This window comes from Cordyceps javanica, chromosome 1 (assembly GCF_051103115.1).
Source record: "Cordyceps javanica chromosome 1, complete sequence".
Taxonomy (NCBI): domain Eukaryota; kingdom Fungi; phylum Ascomycota; class Sordariomycetes; order Hypocreales; family Cordycipitaceae; genus Cordyceps; species Cordyceps javanica.
Genome location: NC_139295.1, coordinates 130,786 through 154,055, shown reverse-complemented (window position 1 = coordinate 154,055; position 23,270 = coordinate 130,786). Strand labels below are relative to the sequence as shown.

Here is a 23,270-nt window from a genome sequence, read left to right as displayed (position 1 = left end):
TGTCCACTTTTTACGAATGTGGCATCGGAAAGCACTCATTACAACAAAGTAGATGCCTCGAAGAATCAATAGTGATGCCATACAAGAAGCCTACACTCTCTTCTCTCAAGTCTGCCACTGCCATCTCCACCCCACCGTTTCCAATCTTTCTCTCCCGTGTGCCGTCGTCTTGAGCACGCCGATGTTTGTTGAAATGAAACTCTTTTCTTAGATGTAGAGATTGAACGTGGGTTTTTTTTTTTCTCCCCCTCGTGTGGAAATAAGCAATCTGCTCTCAGGCTGATCGAAGCCCCCGCGGCCAGGGAAACAATACATCGTCAGGCGATACCCTGTGGAAGAAGCATAGGCCGTGCAACCACCTTTGCACACGGAGGAAGGGGACACCCCGGCGGCCATCAAGGCTCACTTGAAGTGAGACATGGCGATCAATGTCATTGGCATCATGAGTTTTCGAATCCGGCTTGCGGGCCCATGACGAGGTGAAGACGTAGGCCTCTTCGTCTTCACATTGATCTGGCCACACAAAGACTGCGTGGTAGGAAGACCTCTCATTGTTCGGTTCCCAAATGCATCCCAATCTCAACTTCAGGCCTTTCCGAATTGCTTCTGTCAGCTCGACGGCCATCCGATGAAGATGCATCTCGGCGAAGGAGCGAAATTCCTCATTGGCATTCTCGGCGTCATTGTCAAGATAGCAGCCAATATCTTCAGCAAGAGGGCGGTATCCCATGTTCTCCAACTCTTGCATTAGTAATGAAAGTCGCCTCCGGTAGTACACGTCCAAGCGGCCACGTCCTTTGTCGATCCAGGGCAGCTCGCTCGGAAAATATGACGCGTCCACGAAACGGCCCAGCTTCCACAGATGCCCCTTTGTCAAAATACCATCTGCTGTCAGCTTCACGTTCGTCAACCGGCAGCCTTTGTTGAATGTAAGCGGCCGGGTGTCATCTTCGGGAGCCTCAAGCCCTTGGAATAGATGTTTTTCAAGAATCTCAAACGTCGTCAGCTCGCCCATGGGTCGTCGGTTCCCCTCGTTATTGTCAAGGATCTCGCCATTGTCAAGGATCTCGCCATTGAGCAAACACATCGCTAACACCGACAGGCTCAAGCTATGACGCTCGCGGTTAAGGGCTTCACCATCTAGTCGTAACGAGTATTGACAGCAGTTTGCAACTATGGCGAGCCGGTCCCATGGCTGGGACAGCCCCCGAGCCCCGATATCTGCAATTACTTCCGATGTCATAGAGCTTGATTCTGGGAGCTTGTCTTTATACCTCCCAGCTGCTCGCAGCACAATTTCGATGCGGCAGTTATCATCTCGTGTCGGTTTTGTCCTCTGTAGCGCCAAGCACAGCCGCGTTGCCTCCTGGCAGAAGATAACAGATGGCACGCACAACTCGCCCCGTATTGCATCGAATCGTCTGCGGCGCTTATGCTTCTCTAGTGATGGATGATGTCTGATCAGTAGCTGCATCTCCTTTCCGCCTCGATAATTCTCCTGGAAAGTCCAGGCTCGGGTCCACCATATGTCCCCAGTGATCTCATGAAGCAGCGACAGGGCCTTCTTTGCCTCCCTAATAGCTGGGACAGTAGTCACTTTGAGGTGGCATTCATTGTTTGCAAAGGTTCCGCGAAGGATACGAGTTAGGAGGTCAAGTTCGGCCAAACTTTGTACGGGGCGGCCTAGCAGCGCAACCGGGTGTTCGCTACGCTGGTAGACGAGGTCCATGGCCTGCAGGGCGGTGCGCTTTTGGACACAGCGGTCATGGGTCGCGCAAGAATCACCACCACATACATCTTGACGGATGCAGTGAGCATCAATCCAGAGGAACTTGACATTCTTTTTATGCATGTAGCCGAGGGTACGATCAAGAATGCAATCCCGAACTGGAGAAGTTTCATAGTCACCGTGCCAGCATTCCACACAATACCGCCCGTTATCAGGGCTTTCGTATTCCGAAGGCTTCCAGGTGTACGACAGCGCGACGTACTCTCGCGTTTCAGATGCGTCTATAGAGGCGCGGGAGAGCGTTGTGCCCCTCGGTCGAAGGCATTGGAGGGGGCGGATGAAGGATTGAGACTTTTTGTGTTCTTGTTGGTTGCACCTGCGGCCTATATCAACGAGCTGCGATATTATGGATGATCCATGGCTTAGATGGAGCTCCTCTAGTGTTTGATCCTTGTCGTCACCGTTGTTGCTGTTGATTTCCATCACGTTGGCGGGTATGATGTACGGCGAATATCAGCTCGAAATACCTCTTGGAACGCAGGAAAAGGTTGCTCGTATTCCGACTCCAGGCTGCGTGCGTGAATTTAAAACTGAATTTGATAGGCTGCATGCATTTACGAGCAGGCGACTGCTGCCTTCACTATGCTACTGCGCCACGGGTAAGTATATCTACTGGGACGCTTCTGAGTGGTGTAAAAACCAAGAATCAGAACAAAAGACAGAGCAAGCTTCATGCCCCCCAGCGCTTAGATACGAGCTGCATCACCGTCTTGTAGTTTTTGAGAGAGTGTTATGGCTCATCAGGTCATTCTGTACCGAGTACAGCGGAGGTCCCAAAAATTATGATGTCCTGGCTGGGCATACATGGGTGAGCAGGGAAGCGCGCCGCGCCCATCTGGGCGATGAGTAACGAACGCTCTTTTCATCAAGCCTCGGAATCTGCTAGCTACTGGCTACTGGCTACTATGCTCTGAGTAATTACCCAAATAAATAGGGTGAGTGAGCATTTCCACTCCTTTCAAGTGTCGATTGTCGAAATTGGCGCGGTTTGGCCGAGAACGTGTCGCTGGCAAGGTCATGAAAGCTACGCTCAAGATCAAATTGCTACTGGCTTTGCAGCATAGACCGATCGTTTGTTGAGTTCTCTATATTCGTCTCGCAACGACGTCGAAGGATTGCAAAGTTCGTGTTCAACGTCAACCACACAACAGAGGAAGCTCACTAAACAAGCAGCAAGATTTCCGTAATACCCACGTTTCGTCAGCCCAATCGAGCGTGTGTACTTGACGTATTGAGAAATAAAGGCTCATTCCTGAATCGTCTCTTCTTTCTTATCCATCGCATTTCTTCTGCGTGGCGAGAACAATGGATGCCTCGCATGCTTCGCACGCGCCAGAGGTCGTGCCCTCGCAAGAAGCGCCGCAGGTGTACTACTCGAACAAGGACAGCGAGCTCGTCCCCCGTGGCAAGCCGGAGAAGGCGATACTGGGGCTGCGCAAAGCGACCTTCTGGCTTGCTCTAGTGCTGTTGGTGGTGATTGTCGCGGCCGCGGTCGGCGGCGGCGTCGGCGGTTCCATCGCTGTCAGGAACGCAAAGAAGAATCCGTGAGTCTTTCATGATGTATATCCTCGATTCGCGTCAGGGTACTTGCATGCTGACCCTCTCGAGTAGGCAGCCCGATAAGACCGCAGCGCCTAGCAGCACGCCTACATCAGGCTCGCCCAGCTCCTCCTCCAGTAGTAGCTCGCCGACAGCGTCCGGCGCGTACGTCGCGCCGACCGACGTCGTCCTCCCGCTCCCCTGCGACGACGCCACGCCGGCCGTCACCGTCGCCGGCACCGTGTACAAGTTCAACGCCACCTGCGGCGTGGACCACCCCAAGGGCGACCTGCTCCCGATCGTGGCCTACTCGCTGCACGACTGCCTCGCCGCGTGCGGCAAGTACAATTCGAAATGGGGAGCGGGCGGCTGCGCGGGCGTCGTCTTCGGCGCGGACCTGGCCAAGTTTGTGGCCATGGCGTCGGGGAACTGCTACTTGAAAAACTCGACGAGTGGCGATGTCAAGGCGGACGGGGTCATCTCGGCGGTGCTGACGGGAAGTGTGTGAGGAGGGTGCGTAATGGGGGAGAGAACGGGACTGCGAGATTTCATCAATTACTCGAGAGCTCAATGCAGCTTGTTTTCACAGGTCAAATGGATTGCATTCATATCCTGTGATGTAACCCAAACGTGCTGAGTCTTGCCCAGTCCAACTAATTGCAACAAATCTCAGTTGTCAGTAGACACAGTCGCACACTCGTCCGTGATGGAATATTTGTCCCCATAACGTATTGATTCTAAATAAGAGAACAGCCAGGCCATGGCACTAAGCAACGCGATAACCGTACAATTTAATACAACGTCTTCTCTACTCAATCATGTCAATATCACTAGGACCTGGGGCCGACGCATCACCCTCCGCCGCGGCACCAGTACCGGCACCACTGGCCGTCTCGCCAGCAGCATCGCCGTCATTTTTGGTAAAGTAATCATCCATATCGGCGTCCAACTCATCCTGGGTCTTTTTGGGGCGCGGGTTCCCACGACCGCCACGGCCACCACCTTCTTTGCCATCTCGGCCATTCTCCCCACCCTCGCGACGGGTGCCGGGACGACGTCCACCGCGGCGGCGGGGGCCATGCGGGCTTCTGGAGCGGTCACGGCCACCCTCACGACCGTTGGGAATATATCTATCGATACCTCTGCGGACTGCTTCGTCCTCGGTGTACCGGCCACCAGGAGCGGAGATGCGCTCAGAGAGAGGGCGCCCCGGCATGACAGCGGTGTCGAACGGGTTGCGGCTTGGTAGAAGGGTCAAGCGGATGGGTTGGCCTAAGCATGTCAGTAAATGTGCAATGCGCAGCGAGGTCCAGGCATACCGTTGGCATTGGCACCATCAAACTGCTTAATGGCCTCGTCGGCATCATCCTTGTGCTCGTAGGTGACATAGGCGATGCCCTCAGAGCGACCAGCGCGGTCAAATTTGAGCTGTAGGCGAATGACACGTCCAATTCGACGGAAGAGTTCCTGCAAGGGTCAACAAATGAGCGTGGTAAAAAAGCGGAAACCACACACGCCAATGTCCTCTTCGGTGAGATCGTAGTGGAGGTTATCGACTTTGATCTTGGAGCCTTTCGCTTCTCTGTTGGGTTGTCAGCAAAGCGAAGGATATACAATCCACGAGGGCAGCATACCCCTGAGGCTCTTCGCGACGGCGTCTGGGTGCGGGTGCGCGGCGGCGATCTAGAACATTTAGTACGATGTGGTGCCGAGTAAACTGGAGGCCGAATTACCGTCGTCTTCGAATCGATCATGAACCCATTCACTATTACCAGTTATAAAATGCGCTCGAAAATTCCTGGGTCAGGTGGGACGAACCTGTCTATACTTCGGGGCTCGTCGCGATACGACTGTTTGGCAAGAGCTCGGGTTAGCCAAAGAGTTTGTCAAGCTGTACGCCTTGTCCAAGCTCGGCAATGGTTCAAGATGCATCGGCATCGGCTCGGCGGAGGTGGCGCGAGGTGCGCTGACACAGTCGAGAGGCAAGGAACGATGGGGAGGATGAGGCAACCTGGATGCGCCGAAGCGTTAGTAGAGGTTGCACGGTGATGGGCGGCGCGGGCAGCAGGTCTGTGCTCACCTTTCTGACGCCATCGCGAGGTCCTTCACGGCGGTCACGACGCCTGTCTCCGCCGCGGCGGTTGTTTCGGGGGGCATTGCTGCGCTGCGCAGGACGGATGCGTTAATACGAGGCGGGCCGTTTGTGAGGTCGAGCCGTTAGTCGCGAGGGGACGAACCTTGTCAGAAATGATCTCGTCCAATCCTTTATCCATTTCGAAAGTCTGCGCGGCTGGAATCTCGGCGAGTGCTAACGCGATTGCAAATGTCCGAGGAGAGACAAGGAGCGGGTGTGAAGGGGGAAGATGTAGGGACTCGAGAGTGAGGCTCTGACGATGTTTTTGTTTGGGCTGACGAACGAACGGCTGGCGAAATCGGTCTTGCTGGCCGAAATGGCAAGGCTGGCCGGGGTCGCTGCGGTTTGCCTGAGAGCGCTAAAATGTACCCGTGGCCAGAGCGGCTCCAGAGTGGCTCCAGAGCGGCTCGACTAGCATTCTCTCGCAGCCCCCGGATGTTGCGCAGTGAGTGAGTTTGGGTGCTGATTCCTGTAAGGTTGAATCTACATATACATTTTGGTGAATCCATTGACATGACAAGTAGATTAGAGCGGCATTCGCAGATTGATCGTGGCGCTCATATTGTAGAGTCACAAGTGGTCCCCGCTGCAAGTATCACGCACTCTAAGTAAAAACCCTCCTTTTTTACGTGCTCAGTACCAATACGTACTAATACTAAAAGCAGGTTCTTGATTATTTATTTAGCTCTTCTTTTCAACTAGTCCAGGCTTAACAAGTATCTGACTAGCATGAGAAGCGGTGTTTGAGGTGAGAAGCTCGGCCCTGATAAATATCAAGGAGTAATAGTAGAAGAAGTTATAGGTACCTACCTGGTACTAGGTACTACCTAGGTAAGCCCCTGGGTACGAATGTGGGGGACCCTTCTCGGGCTTAAAACTATTATGCCAAAAATTGTCTCCGACCATGGGCGACCTCGTACCCTGTTAAATCGTAACACCAACATAATAAGTAGGCATGGTTGCGTCTTGCAAATTTCACAAGAACTGATCGGCGGCTCCCCTTTTTAGTGCTGGCCCCAGAGTCCTCTGCCGTCAGAGAGGTACAGCGTATCGGCCAGTTCCTGGCGGTGCTCAAAGGTACCCCTGGACCACAGACGACAGTGGCGCTCGAGATGCCCTAAGCCAAATCTGGCCGGCCCTACTCGTTCCATAGCTGGCCTCTAATAAATCTCCTCTACTCCATTGGTAGGGTGCCTCCCTTTTATTTCAAGCCCAAGAACACCAACCCTCGCCGCGCGAATCGGGTCCCTGTCTTGGCTCTCCTTTGCAACCCGGCACTGCCGTTCTTCTCTTCTTCCCGTGACGGCTGACGGGCATTTTTTTCAATCGTGCTGCCCATTGTCGCGTTTCATTGACAACCCTACGACTTCACGACACGCACTTCGACAGTACCTCCATGCGTGCTTCAACCTTGTCCTCCCCTGTCTAGTTTCTTGCGGCTCTGCTTCTTCCTCATCGTCTCTCCTTAACGAATCTCGCGTCTCGACGCCACTTGACGGCCATCATCGCCCTTTTACCTACCCGTCGCTCGCGGCCATGGCTCGAGCCATGGGGTCCGTACGCCTAAAGAAGGCCAATCCTTCAACCCTCATCCTCGGCGCCGTGCTGTGCATCTTCATCATCCTCTTTCTAATCTCGCCGTCCGGCTCCTCCGTCTCCAGCCGCCTTGCCGGCGTCACGGCTGATCACCCCCTGTCGCCACCGACGTCGCCGTACCGAAAATCGAGTCTCAAGAGCGGCAAAACGAGCCCGCCACCCGTGTCTCGCTACGACCTCAACCAGGTTACCGTAACATCCCAGCCGATGCGCAACAAGGAGCATATACTCATTCTCACGCCCATGTCGCGCTTCTACCAGGGCTACTGGGACAACCTGATGAAGCTCAATTATCCGCACGAGCTCATCACGCTTGGCTTCATCCTGCCCAAGGACAAAGACGGCAATGCCGCCACCGCCGCGCTCCAGAAGCAAATTGAAAAGACGCAGAAGCGCGGCCCTGAAAAGGACCGGTTCAAGAGCATCATCATCCTCCGCCAGGATTTTGACCCTGCTCTCACGTCGCAGGACGAGAGCGAGCGCCATAAAATGTCAAATCAGAAGGCCCGCCGTGAGGTCATGTCAAAGGCTCGCAACTCGCTGCTCTTCACCACCCTCGGCCCCAAGACCTCATGGGTCCTCTGGCTTGATGCCGACATCATCGAGAGCCCGGCTAGCCTCATCCAGGACCTCGCCGCTTTTGACAAAGACCTCATCGTCGCCAACTGTTGGCAGCGCTACTACGACGAGGACCTTAAAGAGATGTCGGAGCGCCCCTACGATTTCAATAACTGGCAGGACAGCGAGAACGCTCAGGAGCTGGCCAAGAAGATGGGACCGGATGACATCCTCCTCGAGGGCTATGCCGAAATGCCCACCTACCGCTCCCTGATGGCCAAGATGTACGACCCCACCGGCGACATCAACCAGGTGATGCCGCTGGACGGCGTCGGCGGCACCGCTCTGCTGGTCAAGGCCGAGGTCCACCGCGACGGTGCCATGTTCCCGCCCTTTTCCTTCTACCACCTGATCGAGACGGAAGGCTTTGCCAAGATGGCGAAGCGTCTTGGAAAGCAACCATGGGGTCTTCCCAACTACAAGGTTTGCTCCCGCAAATGAATTGACCGTTGTTGATGTGTGCTAACAGCATTGCTAGGTTTTCCATTATAATGAGTAACACATTTTTCGGCGTCATGAATAGGAGGCCCGTTGGCGATGCATGATTTTGGGGTTCGCACTCTGCAAGGCCCGTTGTGGGCCTGATTGGCCGCGCCACGGGCTCTGAAGCCAGCATGGCTTCCCGCAGAGTTGAACACATTGGCGTTTTAAACCAGCATTGATCTCGCCCGCTCGGTCTTGGGGAAAGACGGATTGTTTGGGCAACGCACCTCCTCCAACTTTCTCGCATGCATATGTTTTTGGAACAGGAATGGTGATGAAAAAAAAGGGGGTAGCAAAACGGGACCATCGAACGTGGGATATTTCCTCTTTTTTTTTCATTCTTTCCGTTGCCCACGTTCAACCCGTCGTGATCAAATACTTTGCGTGATTCTATTTCTGTTTTATTTGCCTTTTATTCACGGGGCTTTTGGTTCTACTATGTTTCGAAAACTTTTGTGTTTCTTTGTACACTATATATTATTTTAACATTTCAGCTGCCAAGTTTTTTTCTCTCGAGGCGGCTGGTACGAGGAAGGAGTAAGGTTGGAATAGACAATTGAAACAATAGAATGATGATGTACGCCATGTGTTGTTGAAGTTGCACGTCTGTGCCTGGGCAACGCGTGGATGGATGTGATGTGACGTAGTGAAGCTAGCTAGAGCCATGCCAGTATTCGTGGCGGAATCACTAGCAAAGTAGAGTTTTTGATGCTTTCAATTATATATTCAAAGAAAACGGTCATTCTGATGATATCGCAATCTCGGCTTTCCATCACCAGCAAACAATCAATCCATCGCTTATTACACATGACGAGAGGAAAATAGCATGACATGACGAGCAACTCATGCGAGAGAAGCTTCGTAGTAGGAAAAAAAGAGAAACCGCATCGCCTCGATTTGTTCACGGACCTTCGTAGCGTCCATTGTCCTCGGTGCACCACAGCTCCACGAGCTTCCTGGTGCCGACCACGTCCCCGCCACGCAGCAGCGCCGCGACGTCGACGTTCAAGGGCGAGTCCGTCTCCGGGCAGCTCAGCAGCATGCGGACGGCGCGGACGCACTCGAGCACGCTGTACGTGGGCGTCCAGGCGTCCTTGAGCAGGTCGAGGCAGATCTCGCCGTTCTGCAGCGCAATGTTGGGGTGCACAATCTGCGTGACGAAGCGCATCTTGGGCGGCTTGAGGGGATACTCGTCGGGGATTTCGATGGCGACGAGCCAGCGGCCGCCTTTTTGTTTTTTAAGCTGCGAGTCAGCTACGGATCGACGGCGTACTAATGCTTCATGCAGGGCAGAGTGCTGTGCTGTTGTGGGGGGGGAGGAGGAGTAGTGAAGGGGAAAATCAAAACTCACCGTCGTAGCCGTGGCCGACACCGCGACCGTTAATGACAGCCTCCCACTGCATCAAGTTCTCGTCGCTCACGGGGCCGAGGCGCTCGATGCCGCGCTCCTCGGGCTGCTCCGCGCGCCACGTCTCGAGCTCCTTGAGCAGGCGCCGGGCACCGGAGCGTCCCGAGGACGAATCCTTCTTCTTGGAGCTGGAGCTCGACTTGGAGACATTGGAGGACGTGGCTGACTTGTCCTTGCGCGATGAGGATGACATTATGTGTGTGTGTGTGTGTGTGTGTGTGTGTGCTGGTAGTCGTTGTGATGATGGTGGGTGGTGGTTGGGTAGCTGTCGGTAGCTGTCGGTAGCTCGGTCGGGGCAAAAGAGAGAGATCTCGGTCGAGAAGAGCTTGTCGAAAAGGATGAAGATGGAAAAGGAAAATGACTCTGGATGCGATGTCGCGGTATTTGATGGGGTAAGTTCAGATGAGGCGAGCGAGGATGATGGAGCAGTAAATGCAGATTCTCGAATTGCGATGTAGGACGAGGCAAGTCTACGCCACATACGCACCGGCGACGCTGTCGGCCTACGGCCTACGGCCTACAGGGGTGCCTGCGGATGCGGGCCGAGGCCTGGTGCTAGCCTGCTAGGAGCTGGGCTGGTTCGTCGGGCCGGTCATGACAAGCAAGCAGCACACAAGTAGTGAGCGAACAGGTGCCGAGTATAAGTCAAACCGGCAATCAATAATGACAATTCTTGTGATTGTTTGTTATCGCCAAGAAAACCCACAACAGCTACAGTACAGCCTGCTTTGACTATCCATCGCCAATACACTTGCCTTGCTGTGGCGTCTCGCGAAACACAACCCATGCGTTCCCGGAGGGTTCATCGCGTTGATGAGTCAAGAACTGAAAATAGCAGACAGTGTTGTGGTTTTTTATTAGATCCAAAGAGTTGCACAAATGAGCGAATTCGAAACTTTCAAATTCAAGGATCCATAGCGGCGTGTAACAAGCCATGCTTAGTAACCCAACCATCCAGGAATGCCACCCGCGACGGAGTGGGCGCGAATAGATTGCCTCAACATATTGACCATTCCCACGCCATTTGATCTACCAAGGATCCAAGATGGACCCAAAGTCGCACGCCCAGAATATCGCGTTGTTGTTGCTACGGCGAGACTTCCTCAACAGGCGCGAGACAGACACGACGCACAGCGGAGGCTGGCACGGGCCCTTGACTTTGTCGCTCAGAAATATAAAGAGGGAGTGCCCTTTTTCACAAAAGAATCGTTCCAAACCATTGTCCAGCAATTTGACAAATGTGCGAAAACAGGAGCCAGCGATCAGTCCATTTCTGTACCAGCCTTGGACGGAACCACGGTCGACTTTCCATTTCGGACTGGCGAGGTGTATCCATACGACTATGGCGATGACGATAGCATCTGCATAATGTAGAAGTTCTCCTCAAGAAAGCTTTCCCGGAGATTTGACGTACTAAAGCCCTTTATCAGGACGCAGCCACGTCTAAGGTACCGCCCAGCAGACGCCATCGCTGCGCAAGGTGCGCTGTGTATGATGAACCCAGTCCGTGCCTAACTCGTGCTAGAAGTAGAGCACTCGACAAGGAGGCAAAGCATATCTACAGGCCGTGTGATGGATCCGTGGCCTACCGCCCGATCCTATGACGCAGCGCTGGCCCGCTTCAGTCGTGAGAGAACCGCCTGGAAGGCCAGCGAGCATTACCGCCAATTCATGTCCGCTTTGTGCTCGATTGCCATGCCACCCGGGATAACGAACATTGTAGCGTTTGCCTGCTCATCCATGGACTGGGCGAAAGAAGAGCGGTTGGCGAGTGACGCGCAGCATGCTCTGCTGCTTGCTTTGCGCGACTTTCTGCTCTCCGAGAAACACTCTGGGATGAATTGCTTCGCGCAGGATCCTAATTATACGGATACGGACAGGAAAATTCTGCGTAGTCTCGACGTTGCCGTTCTCGATGACCCCCGCGCGTTCTTGCAAGTGGACGACGGAAGTGTGGTTGTCCCAATAGCGCCAAACATCCCGGTAAGGCAGATTATAACCGATATTGCGCGGCCAGCGATACTTTTATGGGACAGGGTCTGCGAGGAGAATTGGCACGAGGCATTACTGTACGTCTCGCGCGCTCTGGTTACCTGACTCTGGCTGACGTAGTAGCTCTCAGCGCGGATGCCGTGTCTCCACGCGTCGCTGCCATGATCAGAGACGACTACGTAGAAGTGCCTATCCCGGAGGATAGAGAGTACTTCAATAATATGGCACTCTATATCAGAAAGCCGAAGCAAGCTGCTTCGATTAGCTTGGGTACATAGAGCCCCGTAGGCTGTCGCGCCACGAGACCTGGCCGCTGAGCAAGTTACGGAGCTCAGCATCAGTGATTCGTGCTCTGTTCGCACGCCCGTCGATTTCCTTGGACCAACCGTCTTGAACTACTTTGTTTAGCCCTAACTGCAAGCCGTGTATTTGTGGTGGTCAAGTTTGACTGCTAAACAATTACGTGTATGTTGTCAAACGGCAAAGGACTAGAATGGACGACGGGTTGCAATAAGCTAGTCCATCAACATATGGCTTTTCTCGCATACTGACGCCTTTGCAGCGTAGGATTTGCAGTGACTTGTGAAGTTGTAACGTTTGTTGTTATTTATCTCGACGCCAGTTGGTCAAGTGGCAGGCGATGTACACCGCCAATGAGTGTTAATATAACATGCCGTGTTGGGAAACAGATAAACAGAATACGCCTAGGAGCTGGGTAAAAGACGCGGGCACGGTAAATGCTGTGATTTCAGGGTACTGGAACAGCTTCCGAATACAGTATGGCAGATGCGACGAGATTGAGAGCCGATACCCTTCCAAAATAGTTGACTGGATATCACAACTACTATAGCCGCAACTTGTCAGAAACATTATACAGCAACAAACTTCGTAGAAAAACATGTTCATTTTTTCAAAAAAAAAAAAAAAACCCAAGTTGATAGCTTTCTATGCCGTTGCTACACATCGTCGAGATGTCTTGGGCTATGACATACCTACGCTTAGTAACGCGGCAACACGTCAGTACCTACCACAGACCTTTCTCGTAAAACAAACGCCTGCACCATTATAGGGCCAACTTGGAGCATCACCAATGAGCGGCCTTTCAGATGCGTCATCTTCCAAACGAACTCGTGGTGTCCATTGCTTCAAGGCTAGAGTCTGCCAGGGACTTGAGTGCGCTCGCTTGCACAGACCAAAGGCTCTCGCTCTGCGCGGACCCCGTGCTCTACGGCGGCCACGGTTCATCCGCGCTTGCATGGGGCGCCCGCCACGGCCGGGACGCAACAGTCAGGAAGGCTCTCAAGTTTAGGGCACCCAGTGTCGGTGAGAGCTTGGAGGTTGCCTCGGCGCTCGGGCATGAGAGTGTAGTGCGGCTGCTGCTCGCCGCCTATGCCGGCGACGGGGCGGACGACGACGACGACGACGCCGCCGTGAATCACGGCCACCATGCGCTCGTGCAGGCGATACGCCATGATCAAAAGGCCACGGCGGCGCTCTTGCTGGAGTCTCCGGCCAAGGTGGCATTCGACGCCCGCGACGCTTCGGGCCGAACCCTGCTGTCGCATGTCGCGAGCGGGGAAGAAGGAGGCGGCTGGCCCGCGGCGACCTTGGCCCGGCGACTGCTCGCCACGGGAAAAGTCGACCCCGATGCGCGGGACCACGCCGGGCGGACACCGTTGTCGCATGCCGCGGCGGCGCACGACGTGGCCGTTGTCGAGGCGCTGCTCGACACGCGCCGGGTCGACCTGGACGCCCGGGACGGGGACGGGCGGACGCCTCTGTCGTACGCCGCCAGCGCCGTAGGGGCGGGCTCGGAGGCGGTCGTCGCGCGGCTGCTGCTGCTGCTGGAGCGGGATGCGGTGTCATCGCCACCCGACGTCAATGCAAAGGACAAGCTCGGCTGGACGCCGCTCATGCATGCCGTCGTGCACGGGGCCGAGGACAAGGTCGAGCTGCTCCTGGCCACGGGCACGGCCGACATCCAGTCGAGGGACAACTACGGCCGCACGCCGCTGTCGCAGGCGAGGTCTCGAGGATATATGTCGATCGCTAGGCTGTTGTTGGACTGGCACTTGGACAAAGGTTCGATCGAAGAACTGTGATTGTGCGTGCTGGGAGCGATTTCCTCGAATCGATTGCTAGTTTCATCTACCTACAGAATCGCAAGGCTATATACGAATGCTTCAGATTACTGGAGATGACTCAAAGGCGAGCAGGCCACAGAAGCGTGTAGGAGGGGAGGATGGGGTACCCAACCCCGCGGCTGGCTATGAATAGATAATCTGCAAGTCAAGATTGCTGGCGAGAAAACTTGGAGCCACGGGCACGCCTTGCACCAACATTGGTTCCGTGACTATAGGCTCGCACCCAGACGAAGCTAGTCGGCCCGTACGCGTACTTGCGGCAATGAATAACCGGTTTGCGTTGCGTTGTTTACGCTTGGCTAGCGATGGAACAGGGCTACGTTCGGCCACAGCGCGTCTATAGCCTACAAACTGATCAGACCGAGATCCGGGGCACTTGGGCTTAGAAAGTTTTGAGACTTCCGATCTTTACTGACATGGATTAAGGCGGTTCGAACCCTTCCTTACTAACAGCATACCAATTGACAGAGCAAGCTGATCAGGGCTTACTTATTCTTGCGGGTGGATTAAAAGCCCTGCGTCCACTGATAATAAGGCTTCCATTCATCAGACGTCTCTCTCGACCCAGCTTTGAATCAACCCCTCCTTGGTTGCAGGGTATTCCCGAAGCTGAACCACGCCGTTCTCGAGAACCGTATTTGGCTGGACATACTGGATCCTCGGCACGCTCTTCTGCGTCACTATCCGCCGATATCCTGCAAACTTTTCATCCACTCGGCTATGATTGTCAAAGAATGGGATCCCCTGCTGTGAATCTGCCGTTGACTTGTAGACTTGCAATTGCAGCAGAAATTTCGAGAGCGCTGGCACAGCATGACTCCTTATTTTGGTTCGGTCCAAGACAATCTTGAGATCGTCTGCGGTCTCCTTTATATGAAGCAATTCCGGACTCGAGCCGAGCAAGCACTTGAGAAGAGCAAACTTGCCCTGCTTCTGTGTCAGTACAAGAGCAAAAACGTCATTTATTACTTACTCTTGCTTGCGATTGTCCCCATTTCTATAATGACATGTCAGTCAAATATTATAGTTAAAAATCAGGAGCTCCCACCTTGGTCTCCGGGTCCCAGCGCGACAACCCGTTTATTGTTCCGTAGAGGAAGGTCAAGAAACCCGCGTACATGACTGCGGTGCTAGTGTCAGAGTGCAGTCCCATTTCGATTCAGTTAAACTCACTGTCGTCAGCAAGAATTTTTGAGCTATTTGAATATCCAAATATGCGGAGTATCTCCTCATCTGTGATGAGGATGAGAGAAACTCCATCTGCTCGGCATTCTTCAATTGCATTTGCATCGGCTCCAAAGACGCTGGACCATGTCTCCCCTGGTTTATACCAGGATTGAACGGGCAGCCCAGTGATGGGATTCAGGGGTGGACTGGTAATTGAAAAATTGTATTCTCCGGGGGAGTGCTCGACGAGCAGCCTGCCAGATCCATGCCCAAAAAGCTCGTGGCAAGCCACCAAGACCTCAAAGGCATTTTCTCTGTTGTCTCTGAGAAATTGTAGTTCTTCGGGGAGGATGAATGGAATCACCTCGTCAAGAGGATTCGCCAGATTTACATTGCCAAACGCAAGGTTCTTGGAGCCAACATTCTGACAGATATCCTCAAACTGGGTCGTGGTCAAGCGAATCAGTATTTCGCATCCGAGAGCAAATCAAGGTATCATATTTCAAACTGACATTGGGCAAATTAAGACCCGCCGGGCTCTCCGACTTTAAAAAGCCAATAGCTATCTCTGAATCAGCCTGGTTCTTGGCACATCAGCGAAACATCCTCACTATCGAGGCTAGTGAAACCGGGTTTCACAAAGTTTGTCGATTCGAAGCAGCTCAGCTCGCCATCTTCAAGGCCGGCGCCCTTGCCATTCCAAGGGAGTTTTGCAATGAATTCGGAAGATCTATCCACAAGCGTGGAGAACTTGTGGCTTTGCTGCTGGTTGACAACAGCAACTATGCCTTCCCAAGCTCCACGGACTCCGTGCGGGTCTTGATAGGTCTCGATGAATCCCATGACCGTCTCGACGTTTGGCGAGTGATCCCGAACGCAAAAGGTCTGCGCTGTTTTGAAATGCTGGTGGTTGCCGGTGCGGAAGCATTCGATCAGAGCATTGATCATGCTTTTTTGTTCCTCAGTTGCAGCATGAGCTACCGCAAGGCTGAGTTCTTGAACAACTCTGACAAGCTGGTCGGAGTGATCGCCCGGCTCAAAAGATACAGAAGCTCCGTCCATTTCATGCTTGATATCAGGCTTCTGGAACGCTCCGGGATCTGACGATGCAGTATGGAGCACAAAGCAAGGAACCCCCGAATCCGACGGCGCTTTCGCGACGCGTGTGTTCTCGGGCAAGATGCCATTGCTCTGCAAGTAATTCTGCACTGCAGTAATATCCTTTTCGGAGATTGTTCCAGGCCCAGGGTAGTAACCGCTGGCGCGCGTATTGTCGGCTGAATATCAATACCTGTATGGTGATTCGGCATACATTCCCTCAGTTGCAATGTCAAACAGCTCCTTGGTAGAGGAGCTGACTTGGCAGAGTTGGCCAAGTACATTTGCATCTACCCTTGGGATGAACTTTTGGTCTTCAGTTGACTGAAAAGCATTTTAGCAGTCGCCATGAGGTCCATCATAACAGTGATTCTTACCCTGTAGTTTCCGAGGTTGCCCAGAAACATGGCGGCGTACTCGAGGAAGAACTCAATGTCTTGACGACCAACATCCATCTGTGCAGCCAAGCCAAGCCAATCGCCATTGGCGACTCTGGACAGCTCACAAATGAGGTCATAGATGGACTCTGATTCCGCCGAGGTCTGCCGCAATACGATCCTGGTGCCCTGGAAAGAGGCCCTGCACATGTGATGCACGTACAATGTTTCCGCTTCACTCAAGCCAGCAAAGGCCTCTGCGCAAGGAATGGCACAGATCGAGGCCCCAGAATCGGCCAGAAGACCGTTCTCCATTTGTCCCGATCGTTTGCGGTCCACCTGAAGTTTGGGGGGGGCCTTTTAGGGCTGAGCTTTGCTTGGCAAGACAGCTCTCCTCGGCATTTAGCCTCGCCACTGTTTAGAATCAAAGGAAAAACGCTAATGTGGGACTACTAGAATGTAAGTCAAAAGTACTGCTCAAGTCATGTTCTGGAACAGGAACCGTTAAGACGTCGCCGAGGGGGCTTGCCCCGCGCGCAGCCTCATCTCAACCTAACCAGTCATTGGATACCCAATGGTCAGGCTGGAATATGTACAAGAAGAGTTATGCGCCATATTCTCTGGTGCTACGTCAAAAATCTCGAGTCCCGTTCTGTTCGAGTAGCAGTAGTAGTTTAACTTTTGAAACAGCCGACTGAACTACGCATTTCGTTGGACACCAACTCGTCCTGCGGACCTTAAATATGTGTACCTGATTTTCTCTAGCGCCAGATTTGGCCCAGGCATTTCCTCCAGAAGATGTTTCCATAGAAATTTGGCTTCTCTGGACTTGGTAAGGGGTTCAAGTTGTAGGCCAGCAGCAACAATGCATCTTTCCAGCAGTCTCGGGGCGTGGTATTGTGATGCCGAGTTTCTGTTGGATGACGACGATTCAAGGAATACAAAGAAAACGCTGCAACGCACACCCGGCGGGCAGAACAAAGGACTTGGCTACTCTGTTGCACAAGCCACCCGCGCCAGGTCAAAGCAGGTGACGCTCTACTTGTGAGTCTGCCACTCCTGTGGGTCGATGCCTCCAGGTGTTGGGAAGAAACACTCCTCACTCGACGCATGAAAACCCGGCCAGAACATCATCAGTTTCATTCGACAGTTCGCCCGTTTCTGCGTAAGCTGTAAGTCCCTTTTCGTATCGAGATGTTGCCCCGCTCCTGCGAAAGCAATCACAAAGGTTTCGGCATCTGAGTCGCAGGCAGCGTGAGATACCGGGGCGGGCCCTACGTTCCCAACAACAGATGCCGTCAAAACGACTCATGGATCGAGGCGTTCTGCTGCTTCGGACACCTTCTCAAAACACCAACGCAAGTGTGGCACGCGAAGTTTCTGCCGCGGCTAGCAATACAGTACCGCTTCAGTCCGGATGAGCAACCCGCCGCAGAAAGATGTCATGCATTGTGGTTAGGCAGCTGTTTCTGAGCCGGGCAGCATCGCATACATCGCTGGTATCGTTTTTCGCCGTTCATCTTCCGAGGAGCCTTTCATCGTACCAATAGCCTTGGATCATATATACTCCGACCTTGTTTCTTCATGCCCCGTGTTTTGTTCAGACATAGTACTAACCAACTTGGGCGGCAGTTCAGCTACCGCCACCCGCGAACGAGAAGCGGCCGGTTATTCTATTTCCCAAACAGCTTACCTGGTCTGGTAGCTCTACTTTCCTCCATTCTTTTATCACAGCAGAATTCGAGGGCTCACAAAATGGAGGATCCTGCCAAAACCACGCAGGTTGATCTAGATGGCTTTGACCTCAGCGCTATCATCGCAGGGCTGGACCATGGCGCGTTTACTAGTCAATACTTGGTGTAAGTGAGTGACTGGTGTCTGAAACACGGTTCAATTTCTTACCGAGCGAGTCTAACTGCCTACATATTTATAGACGTATCTTGCCAGAATCGCGCAGCTTGATGACCAAGTGAGGGCGATGGCCTGCATCAACCCAGACGCCAAGATGATAGCAGCTGAACGAGATCAGCAACGGAAAAATGGGGAAATCATGGGGTAAGAGATGTCATTACCTATTACATATGTGGCATTTAGACTAATCATATCCGTATAGGATACTTCACGGGATACCATTGGTACTAAAGGATGTATTTGTGACCGATGACAGGATGGACACTACGGGTGTGTAATTTGGCTCAAATCTGTTTTCGAGGCTAACAATGATCAGGAGGCTCTTATGCCTTGGTGGGGGCAAAGTTTGCAGAGGAATCATCTGTTGTTTCGCGCATTCGAGCAGCAGGGGGAATCATACTCGGGAAAACCAATCTCAGTCAATGGGGCATGTCTCGCTCTCCCAAATGCCCGAGTGGCTGGACTGCGTTATTCGGGCAAGCACTGGGCGGGTTCCATGTCTCCCAGGATTCTCAAGGCTCGTCGTCTGGAAGCGCCATCGCAGCGAGCCTGAATTTCGCCAGCGCCGCCATTGGTGCCGAGGTATGACTGTGCATCGTTTGGAGTCACCAGCGTGCTCATGGGTAACCGTGATCTAGACGTGCGGCAGTATTTTATATCCCGCTGCGCGAAACGGGGTCGTGGGCTTGAAGTCAACAGTTGGTCTAACATCCCGAGCCGGCGTGATACCACTGAATCCTGAACAGGACTCTATTGGGCCTCTGACGAGACAGGTCAAAGACAGCGCAATCATTCTTCAAGTCATTGCCGGTACGTTTCCCGAAGCACGGACATACAGTTGGGAAAACTGACATATTCTCAGGCAAGGATGAGAGGGACAAGGCAACGGCAGACATCCCCTTTGACGACGTTCCCGACTACGTCGCTGCGTGCACAGAGGCGGGGCTTCAGGGTATTCGTATCGTCGTAGGCACTCTTTTCGCAGCAAGATGAAAATAGCCTTTCGTTAACCATGACGATGGCAGGTGCCCAATCCGTGTACAAGGTTGCCGACTCCGACCCCGAGGTAGCAAAGGTTTTCAGAGAGGCTATTGAGACGATCCGGTCTCTAGGCGCAACCGTGATTGATGATGTCGATTTTGAGATGTGGAAGCCCGGTGCGGGCTTGCGGGAAGATTTAGCTGCGGACATTATACTCCGCGAGGGTACGTTGAAAAATGAAGCAGTATCGAGTTGCGCCTTATTGACACCCTGCAAGCCTTTGAGGACTTCTTTGGCAGGCTAGTAGAGAATCCACAAAAGATTGCAAACATTTCGGACTTGATCGATTTTATCAAGGAGCGGCCCGAGGAGCAGTATGAGAAGTTTGGTGCGGACTGGTTCGAGAATGCCAGAGACGCTCCCGGCTCATCCGAGTCGGAGGACTATCTCAAGACCAAAGCCAAGATGGAGCACCTGGGCGAGGACGTCGTGAGGCTCCTCGACAAGCACAACTGTGACGTTCTTCTTGCGACCTCTTCCACCGACCTTCCTCTCGACCTCGGGCGACTGCCCGGGATCTCGGTCCCTCTGGGGTTCTACTCGGCTGAACGTCCAGTGGTGGAAAACTCAAAGGGCCTGGTCACCAAAGGACCCAATATCCCGTAAGTACTCGAACTGGTCCTGGATGGGGATCGTGTGCTGACTATAAGGACTAGTTTTGCGGTCACGTTTGCGGGACGGAGGTTTAGCGAAGAAACACTCATTTCGTGCGTGTACGCGTTTGAGCAGGCAACCAAGGTCGCGCAGAGGAACGAGGAAAAGCTCAGGGTCCGGCCGACTCTGCTGGGTTCTGACGGGGGCTCGCCATGTGGAAAACAAGCTGCAACTCGAGCCTCGGGGTCGCTTTGAGCAGACCAGTGAAGCGATGCGGGAAATGAGCTGTGAGTTGAGCCTCCGGGGTCTCTTTGAGCAAAAGCAGTGAAGCTCCTGCTCTGTTAGATTCGGTAGCATGATGAGAAAACGTGTGATCCGATGATACGTGCGGACGCCTTGCACCGACATTAATTCACAGTGACCACCCACTCACACAAAGATCAAGTAAATAAGCCAGTGGTCCCTTCGTCCCATAACTCCCAAAAAAACCTGTCCAAGTCTCTGGTCTGCCTAATAAATGTATCGCTTGTATATCCAATGCTTTCGGACTGGTTTCTCATCTTCTTCTACACTAAATTCCGCCCATTTGTTACACAGAAAAGCAACGAAACAAGTTGCTTTCAAATCCCCTTTGACAGTACAAATCGTAGCCAAGGATGATAGCATGCCTCCTCATCCACCACGTCCATGACCAGGGGCAGATACTTGAATCGCCACTCATCTTGAACCTCACGGCTGATACAGCATGGGTCCAGCTCCACGCGGCGCGCCTTGCAGTATTCCCAATAATCAGGGTACCATCCCGCCTGAGCCCAGTCAATGATGGCCACCACCGTCGGGTTCGCGCCCGTGGAGAGTAGAATGTTTGGTGCCACGAGATCTGCGTGCGTCAAGACTATAGGCGTGTGGTGGAACACGTCAATGTCGCAGGCTCGGTGGAACTGCTCGACAGCATCCGGTCCCTTGAACGGGCCAACAAGCTCTGGACGATATTGCAGGAAAATGTCGTGGAGAGGTTGTCCGCATGGGCTGCCTATCCGGGACTTGTCAGTGGTGATGGGGACTTGTAAACTCGGCCACGTATTTTTGGTCATATATATATATATATATAGGCAGACTACCAACCAATGTAGCATCCATCGTCTTCTTGCGGCACGCTTCGCAAAGAATCAACCATGCACCTCAGCTGCGCGCACACGGAGCGCCTATCGTCTTCGTCCAGGCTTGCCCAGCGCGTTTGCAAAGTGTCGCCTTGGACCAGCTGCATGTAGATGAAGACCTGGCCTCCATCCGCCGTCCAGCCAAAGACTTCGGGCACAGGGACCTGGTCACCCAATTTCTCGCGGACCATCTCTTGGGTCAGAGCTTCACGAATGCTTACGTCGGCCCCATACTTGACGAGCAGGCCGAGCGACGGGATGCGCACCGGGGTCGGGCGGTGAAAGTTCTCCGCGCGCGCGTCGCCCGTGCTGCTGTTCATCGTTCTGATTTCGCTCGGAGAGGGGAGCGCCGGAGCCCGCTTCTCGCGGAAGAAGCTGCTGCTGCGGTCGACCGTCACAACATGATGGTCCGACACGGCGCCGCGGAGGTTTGTTTTCGATGAAACCATGGAGAAAATCGCAATACTGATGGGTAAATGAAGAAAAGAGCTTCCTGGGCTCCCCCGTCAAGCTATAGGTGCATAGATGGTAAAGAAAAGTTCAAAGTTCAATGGCAACAACATAGTGGGTGGGTAAATTGAATACACGGCTACCATAGGTCGCACACACAAAAGTCACGACATGGTATATATGATGCTGTCGCATTGCAAATAGCATTGGCGATGCAAATAACGTAGTCTTTATTATACGGTGTCAGGCCGATTCACTGCCAGGTACACATAGGGTTGGTATCAAGTAATACGAATTACTAATGGAACGGACAAAACGTGCAAACCTCAAAAACAAATCCTTTTTTGAAACATCCTTTTTCTAATCCCAAATGCCCATTTTGCGTTCATTTTAATTTCAAGCTCCCATATCAAGCTTTCTACCTCTTCTTCTTCTTGCCGTTCGGCGCGGGCTTTCTCTTTGTTGGTGACGAAGACTTCTTCTTTGCTGGTGGTGGTGGTGGTAATGCTGGTTCTGGTTCTACTTCGACGACGATTTCCCTGGCTCTCCTCCCCCGCGTAAGTTGCTGTTGTTGTTGCTGCTGCTGCTCCCGGATCTGTGCTCCGTTGCCTAGCTCGTCACTGGCCGTGTCCTCCCCGCTCGTCTCGCTGCTGTCGGACACCCTGCCGAGGCTCGGGCGTGCGGACCCGTGGCGACTCCTGGTCACGGGCGACGAGGTGCCGTGACCCTGAGACGACTGCCGGTAGGCCACCTCGGAGCGGCTGCCCCTGGATGAAGCCGGATAGACAACGCGCGGTCCCTCGGTTTGGTACTGAAACGGATCGAGCGACGCGTTGGGGTTCCAAGCGTCCTCGTGGGGCAAGCCGCGGGAATGAGGGCGTGTCATGGAGTCGGAAGCGTGTCTATGACTGGACCCAGAAGCGTACTGATGATAAGAGACCGGGGGCGAGCTGTTATTGTTGTTGTCGCGAGCACGACTACCGGGGCGTTGCAAATGCGATGAGCTACGAGAGCGCGACTGCGACGGCGGCGGAAAGTATCCCATGGGAGGGTAGACTTGCTGGTCCGGCGAGTCTCCCGCGGTGGAGCGCGAGGGCAGCGAGTCCTTGCGTGGCGGGTGACTGCTACTGCCGCTGCGCTTCTTTCTCGACACTGGCTCGAACTGAGAGAGAGGCACAGCAACCCGCTGCTCCTTGCGTTTCTTTTTCCGATCGCTTCCACTGGATCCGGACGCGCGTGCGGCGCGCTCCCTTTCGGCCCGTTCAGCCTCTTCCTGCATGCGCTTGCGTCGGCGCTCGAGGGCAGCCAGCTCTTTCTTGTTGAGTTTGACATCAGTTCGGCCCTCAGCCTGGGCACGCTTGATGCGCTTGAGAGCCGACTGAACCAGCGCATCCTCCCTGGCGCTGGGAGAGAGCTGGGAACTCCCACTCTGGCTGTCCTCGGTCTCATCTTCATCTTCGCTTTCGCTATTGTCCGACGTTTCCTGCGAGTCAGACTCGTCGTCCGAGGCCTGGTACCGCTGCCCACGGCGGACGACGCCGCCAGCGCGGTCACCCAGATCGGTGCCTGTAAACTGCAAAGAATCGCTAACGAAGCGGGTTTGGCGGCGCGCAGACAAACCCACCCCGTGGCCATCACTCTCATCGTCGTCCGAGTTGACCTCCTCCACCCTAGAACCATGACCAAACACCATTTCGTACAGACCAGCATCGCCGTCCGTCTTCCTCCGCCCGCGCCTCGATGGTCTTCCCCATTGGGGCGCAAATTTG

General features: G+C 53.7%; 11 protein-coding genes across 11 annotated transcripts; 5 read left to right on the top strand and 6 right to left on the bottom strand.

The window, feature by feature from the left end:
- Positions 1–274: 274 nt before the first annotated feature.
- Positions 275–2,212, bottom strand: V2A60_000047 (uncharacterized protein; the record flags this gene model as incomplete). Its single annotated transcript, XM_083251419.1, has 1 exon — positions 275–2,212. The coding sequence occupies one exon, from the start codon at positions 2,210–2,212 to the stop codon at positions 275–277; it is 1,938 nt and encodes a 645-aa protein (XP_083107545.1).
- Positions 2,213–3,094: 882 nt separating this feature from the next.
- V2A60_000046 (uncharacterized protein) lies at positions 3,095–3,836 on the top strand (the record flags this gene model as incomplete). Its single annotated transcript, XM_083251418.1, has 2 exons — positions 3,095–3,333; positions 3,401–3,836. The coding sequence occupies 2 exons, from the start codon at positions 3,095–3,097 to the stop codon at positions 3,834–3,836; spliced, it is 675 nt and encodes a 224-aa protein (XP_083107544.1).
- Positions 3,837–4,136: 300 nt separating this feature from the next.
- Positions 4,137–5,485, bottom strand: V2A60_000045 (RNA-binding protein; the record flags this gene model as incomplete). The annotated part of the gene is made up of 7 exons (XM_083251417.1): positions 4,137–4,600; positions 4,648–4,795; positions 4,844–4,910; positions 4,963–5,011; positions 5,062–5,093; positions 5,157–5,339; positions 5,409–5,485. 7 exons carry the CDS (start codon positions 5,483–5,485, stop codon positions 4,137–4,139), a joined length of 1,020 nt encoding a protein of 339 aa, XP_083107543.1.
- A 1,513-nt stretch (positions 5,486–6,998) lies between these two features.
- Positions 6,999–8,117, top strand: V2A60_000044 (mannosyltransferase complex subunit MNN9; the record flags this gene model as incomplete). The annotated part of the gene is made up of 1 exon (XM_083251416.1): positions 6,999–8,117. One exon carries the CDS (start codon positions 6,999–7,001, stop codon positions 8,115–8,117), a length of 1,119 nt encoding a protein of 372 aa, XP_083107542.1.
- Positions 8,118–9,060: 943 nt separating this feature from the next.
- V2A60_000043 (ubiquitin-conjugating enzyme/RWD-like protein) lies at positions 9,061–9,760 on the bottom strand (the record flags this gene model as incomplete). Its single annotated transcript, XM_083251415.1, has 2 exons — positions 9,061–9,386; positions 9,511–9,760. 2 exons carry the CDS (start codon positions 9,758–9,760, stop codon positions 9,061–9,063), a joined length of 576 nt encoding a protein of 191 aa, XP_083107541.1.
- Positions 9,761–11,307: 1,547 nt separating this feature from the next.
- V2A60_000042 (uncharacterized protein) lies at positions 11,308–11,837 on the top strand (the record flags this gene model as incomplete). The annotated part of the gene is made up of 2 exons (XM_083251414.1): positions 11,308–11,636; positions 11,690–11,837. The coding sequence occupies 2 exons, from the start codon at positions 11,308–11,310 to the stop codon at positions 11,835–11,837; spliced, it is 477 nt and encodes a 158-aa protein (XP_083107540.1).
- Positions 11,838–12,665: 828 nt separating this feature from the next.
- V2A60_000041 (ankyrin repeat domain-containing protein) lies at positions 12,666–13,661 on the top strand (the record flags this gene model as incomplete). The annotated part of the gene is made up of 1 exon (XM_083251413.1): positions 12,666–13,661. One exon carries the CDS (start codon positions 12,666–12,668, stop codon positions 13,659–13,661), a length of 996 nt encoding a protein of 331 aa, XP_083107539.1.
- Positions 13,662–14,249: 588 nt separating this feature from the next.
- V2A60_000040 (dipeptidyl peptidase 3) lies at positions 14,250–16,660 on the bottom strand (the record flags this gene model as incomplete). Its single annotated transcript, XM_083251412.1, has 8 exons — positions 14,250–14,630; positions 14,677–14,700; positions 14,752–14,825; positions 14,877–15,312; positions 15,383–15,432; positions 15,482–16,128; positions 16,183–16,292; positions 16,346–16,660. 8 exons carry the CDS (start codon positions 16,658–16,660, stop codon positions 14,250–14,252), a joined length of 2,037 nt encoding a protein of 678 aa, XP_083107538.1.
- Positions 16,661–18,100: 1,440 nt separating this feature from the next.
- Positions 18,101–20,146, top strand: V2A60_000039 (uncharacterized protein; the record flags this gene model as incomplete). Its single annotated transcript, XM_083251411.1, has 9 exons — positions 18,101–18,204; positions 18,293–18,400; positions 18,459–18,526; positions 18,573–18,838; positions 19,003–19,066; positions 19,119–19,208; positions 19,282–19,461; positions 19,515–19,899; positions 19,954–20,146. 9 exons carry the CDS (start codon positions 18,101–18,103, stop codon positions 20,144–20,146), a joined length of 1,458 nt encoding a protein of 485 aa, XP_083107537.1.
- A 365-nt stretch (positions 20,147–20,511) lies between these two features.
- On the bottom strand, positions 20,512–21,500 carry V2A60_000038 (uncharacterized protein; the record flags this gene model as incomplete). Its single annotated transcript, XM_083251410.1, has 2 exons — positions 20,512–20,924; positions 21,017–21,500. 2 exons carry the CDS (start codon positions 21,498–21,500, stop codon positions 20,512–20,514), a joined length of 897 nt encoding a protein of 298 aa, XP_083107536.1.
- A 419-nt stretch (positions 21,501–21,919) lies between these two features.
- V2A60_000037 (uncharacterized protein) lies at positions 21,920–23,194 on the bottom strand (the record flags this gene model as incomplete). Its single annotated transcript, XM_083251409.1, has 1 exon — positions 21,920–23,194. The coding sequence occupies one exon, from the start codon at positions 23,192–23,194 to the stop codon at positions 21,920–21,922; it is 1,275 nt and encodes a 424-aa protein (XP_083107535.1).
- Between the last annotated feature and the right edge of the window lie 76 nt (positions 23,195–23,270).